The sequence below is a fragment of the Bubalus kerabau genome, chromosome 15 (genome assembly GCF_029407905.1).
Source record: "Bubalus kerabau isolate K-KA32 ecotype Philippines breed swamp buffalo chromosome 15, PCC_UOA_SB_1v2, whole genome shotgun sequence".
NCBI classification, from domain to species: domain Eukaryota; kingdom Metazoa; phylum Chordata; class Mammalia; order Artiodactyla; family Bovidae; genus Bubalus; species Bubalus kerabau.
The window spans coordinates 50,919,408-50,924,130 of record NC_073638.1 but is presented as its reverse complement, the minus strand read 5'-3'; the positions used below and the strand labels follow the sequence as shown (position 1 = coordinate 50,924,130).

Below are 4,723 nucleotides of genomic sequence, written 5' to 3'. Positions count from 1 at the left end.
TTGTTTGTTCAGTTTTACTAACTTTCAGGGGAAAATAACAAAGGAAACAATTAATACTGTTTACAAAAAGCTCAGAAATGCTATTAAACTTCTAAATCCAGTCACCTTAAGATGTAAATGTTTCTACAAGATATGAAATAAGGCACAAAATATCTTTCCTTCAGTGCATTATTTCATACTCTTTACCCAATTCTGATCCTTCTTTCGTATGTCTTGGGGCTTGCCTGGCGTCTCAAATGGTAAAGAATCTGCCTGCAATTCAGGCGATGAGTTCAATCCCTGGGTCAGGAAAATTCCTCTGGAGAAGAGAATGCTTACCCACTCCAGTATTCTTGCCTGGAGAATTCCATGGACAGAGAAGCCTGGCAAGCTAATATTATGTCAGAAGATTTTTGTGAGGGAATAAAAGGGATGTGCTTTTGAACTGTGGTGTTGGAAAAGACTCTTGAGAGTCCCTTGGACTGCAAGGAGATCCAACCAGTCCAGCCTAAAGGAGATCAGTCCTGGGTATACATTGGAGGGACTGATGTTGAAGCTGAAACTCCAATACTTTGGCCACCTGATGCAGAGAGCTGACTCATTTGAAAAGACCCTGATGCTGGGAAAGATTGAGGGCAAGAGGAGAGGGGACGACAGAGGATGATATGGTTGGATGGCATCACCGACACAATGAACACGGGTTTGGGTGGACTCCGGGAGTTGGTGATGGATAGGGAGGCCTGGAGTGCTGTGGTTCATGGGGTCGCAAAGAGTTGGGCATGACTGAGCAACTGAACTGAACTGAAAGGAAATGTATTTGGAAATGATATTGTCAGAAGAGACAGGAAAGCACTAAATTTTACTACCATTTCTGTCTTTTCCTTTGTGTGTCAGTTGCCATTATTATATATATTTAACTTTATGTCCCTGACACTAGACTATATAAACTAGACTATAGAGGACAAGGATGTTTCTTATATAAACTTGTATTACCACCACTAAGGAAGAGTGTAATGTTACTCACAATAAAATGTTGAAGGAAGGGAGGAAGAAAGTAAGGTTATTTCTATCTAGGACATTGCATGATTAGACTCGCTACTCTGTGTTTGGAAATAGTTTGTAGAAAGCTTTACGGATTTGTTTGGTCTTCACACTATATATAATAGGGTTCAGCACTGGGGGAAATAGAAAATGGAGATTTGACATCAGTGTATGGACATATGGAGGAGCACTATGCCCAAACCAATGTACCAAAGCCAGGATGACCCAGGGGATGTATAAGATGGCAACAGCACCAGTGTGAGAGATGCAAGTGCCAAAAGCCTTTTGCCTTTCCTCTGGGGAGGTGATGCTAAGGATGGACTTGATGATCAGCATGTAGGAGAGGAAAATGCAGGGAATATCTATACATGAGGTCAGAATGAGAGCAACTAAACCACAGATACTGTTGACCTTGATACTTGAGCAAGAACACTTAATCACATCAGTGTGGTAGCAATAGGAGTGAGAAAGCACATTAGGACCACAGAAGGATAACCTCTTAAGGAGCAGGAGCAAGGGCATCAGGTTGACCAGCATTCGTACAAAAATTACCATACCAGCTTTGATGATTCTAGAGTTGGTTAGAATCATAGCATATCTTAGGGGGTTGCGGATGACAACAAAGCAGTCAAAAGCCATGGCCAAAAGCACAGAAGATTCCATGAGGGTGAATCCATGCAGAAAGAACATCTGCAGAATGCAAGCATACAGGCTGATGACCCTGGCATTGAACCAGAGGACACCAAGTGTCGTGGGAAGAGAGGAAATAGTGATGGCAATGTTGGTGGTGGAGAGCATGGCGAGGAAGTAGTACATGGGCTCACGGAGGCTGGAGTTTGTGATCACTACACGCAGGATGGTGCTATTCCCCAAAAGGGCAATCACACAAAGGCAGCCAAAGGGGATAGAAAACCAGATGTGAAAAGCTACTAGCCCTGGAACTCCAGTCAAGAAGAAAGTTGGGGAGGTGGAATTACCAATCGACAGCATGGTGGCCTGAGTGAACTGGTATTCTCCTTCACTTAGTTCATGCAATGATACATTTCATTGAGTCGAAACTACTGTCTGTCAGATATTCTGATAATTGTTCTAATTATTATACCTCATGTAGTGCCTACAGAGTTAGAGGTAGCTTTTATCTATCATCTTTATTGTACAGATAAATTTCAGCTAGATTAAATTAACCCATTAAACAAGTAAAAGACAGTGTGACTCAAACCTCTCATTTTTCCTACTCTGTCATGCTTAGCATATGCTATGAACAGCAGGACTGAAGCTAGGGTGAGGCAAGTAAGACATTTGCCTTGGGAATGAAATATAAGGATGGTGCTAAAAAAAAACAACTCACAGCAATTGGATAGATAACATTTTTATGCAATATTTACAGAAGTCAAAACCAATGCAAAAATATCCATGACAAACAGAACATCAAAATTCTGAACCAGAGCTGTGTCAAACCACACTGGAGTCCAAAGCAAAATGAAAAATGTATATCACTATGTACATGTTTTTATGCATTTTTTGATACTTAACGTTTTCCAGAACATTAACATAACTTGAAAATGTTGACAAATGAAAAGTAATTGTATTAAATCTCACATTATTATTTTATATTTAAATATTTTATTTATATCATAATAGAATTATAACTTACTTCAGCTAATTATAAATTATTTATAATTCTCACCTATCTCCAATATGGCAATTTTCTCAACTGAAAATGAAATAAGTGGGACTTCCCTGGTGGTCCAATGGTTAAGATTTTATGCTTCCAAAGCAGGGGGATTGGGGTTTGATCCTTAGATCCCTGGCTGGGGAACTAAGATCCCACAGGCCACACAGTATGGCCAAAAAGAAAAGAAAGAAAATAAGGTAAGCAAAAAAGTAGGTTTAAAAATATATTGTTGATAAGTTTGCTTTCATTAAAACTAAGGGTTCACATTTTTTTTCTTTTGCACTAAACTGTAATATGACTTGGCATGGTACATAATTTTATTTAAAACTTTGATGTTTTATTGATCATGGACTAAAAGATTAGATTAGATTAAAAATACTGCATTAAAACATTTTTTATCATAATTGCTAAATTTTTTGGTGTCCCCTTAAATTTCTCACTCCCCTCCCTGTAGTACTGGCCTTTAGCAGTTGCTATCCTTGGATGACCTCTCATCCCAACATGCTGCTGCTGCTGCTGCTAAGTCGCTTCAGTTGTGTTCGACTCTGTGTGACCCCAGATTCTCCAGGCAAGAACAATGGAGTTGGTTGCCATTCCTTCTCCAATGCATGAAAGTGAAAAGAGAAAGTGAAGTCGCTCAGTCGTGTCCGACTCTTAAATGATGCTAAAAAGAATTTTCATGATTCTGAGTTTCAGGAAAAGTTTCAATACTTAACTTGTATTTTAAACTCTTAGAGCACTGCTGGAGGATTTCTTTTTCCCCTCCCATTTCCAGCCCCTTCCCCACTATTTCCCCAATCCTAGAAAGAGGCAGGAAAGAAACATTTCTTTCTCTTTCATATTTCTACTCCAGCTTTCCCCACCTCTCTGTGACCTTGGTGCTTCTCCCCGACATCTTCTCTTTTTGTCATCTCCTTACCTGCTATTCACTGGAGGAAAAAGTTCCCTGCCTTTACAAGACCCCATCAAAGAGATAAGTGAAAACTCCTGACTGATGAAACTGCTTTCTGGGGCACTTGGCTGGGGAAAATCTACAATTTCAGGCTTTTCAAGCAGGAGCAAATAGCCATTTAAATAGCTTTTCCCGAATGACAGCCTTGCCAAGAGCAGAATCGCTAGCTCCAGAGGGGCCTCGTAACCCACCCCAGAGAAAATGCATGAATTTTTTCAGGCACTTGATACACTTGAGGAAAACCTCTTCAGTGTAATGTTTTTGCACAGACATTAACCACGGCTTTCCTGCTGTGAATTACACCCTTGGAAGGGGGACGAGATGGAAGTGACATAACTGAGTATCAACACAGGACTGCACAGGCAGGACTCATTACATATATCATCTGATATTCTTACTTTAGCATCTCATTACTTACATTCTGCATTTAAAGAAAAAAAAAAATCCCCAAGCATGCAGTATCCTGCATCGAACCTGAGGGATGGTGCGGGGAAGGGGGAGGAGGGGTTAGGGATGCGGGGCACGTGTGTGCCTGTGGCGGATTCATGTTGATGTGTGGCGGAGCCAATACAATATTGTAAAGTTAACAAATAAAATATAATATAAAAAAAGAAATATAAAAAAAAATAATTGACAGAAAGAAGCACTAGTAAATATTATTTCAATGATGTCAGGAGGGATTAAAAGGAACAAAAAAGACCAAAATAAACCGCAAAAACAAGTCTTCAATAAAGAGAATTCTTTGGCATGTTCAGAAATAATGATAACTATCATTTTTGAGCAGCTCCTATGTGCTGTATTTTATGGCTTAATTAATTCACACGTTTGTGGCTGTTTTCACTGACAAATTCATTTAAATAATTATGGTGAGTGTGTACTATGTTCTGACCTGTTCTGACAGTGACATCTAATAAGGGGGGAAGCAGATACATTACATTTACTTAAACCAATTTCTTATTTTTATTTGGCTGTGCTAGGTCTTAGTTGTGGCATACAGGGTCTTCGATCTTCCTTGTGTCACACAGGATCTTCTCATTGCCTGTGTGGGATCTTTAGTTGAAGTAGGTGGGATCTAG

General features: G+C 39.7%; 1 protein-coding gene across 1 annotated transcript; it reads right to left on the bottom strand.

Moving 5' to 3' along the window:
- Positions 1-1,074: 1,074 nt before the first annotated feature.
- On the bottom strand, positions 1,075-2,010 carry LOC129629136 (olfactory receptor 51F1-like). Its single transcript, XM_055548906.1, has one exon. It carries the CDS (start codon positions 2,008-2,010, stop codon positions 1,075-1,077), a length of 936 nt encoding a protein of 311 aa, XP_055404881.1.
- Positions 2,011-4,723: the final 2,713 nt, after the last annotated feature.

What these genes read in the sequence shown, in the direction of transcription:
- LOC129629136 (XM_055548906.1), bottom strand. Translation starts at nt 2,010, where the DNA reads ATGCTGTCGATTGGTAATTCCACCTCCCCAACTTTCTTCTTGACTGGA.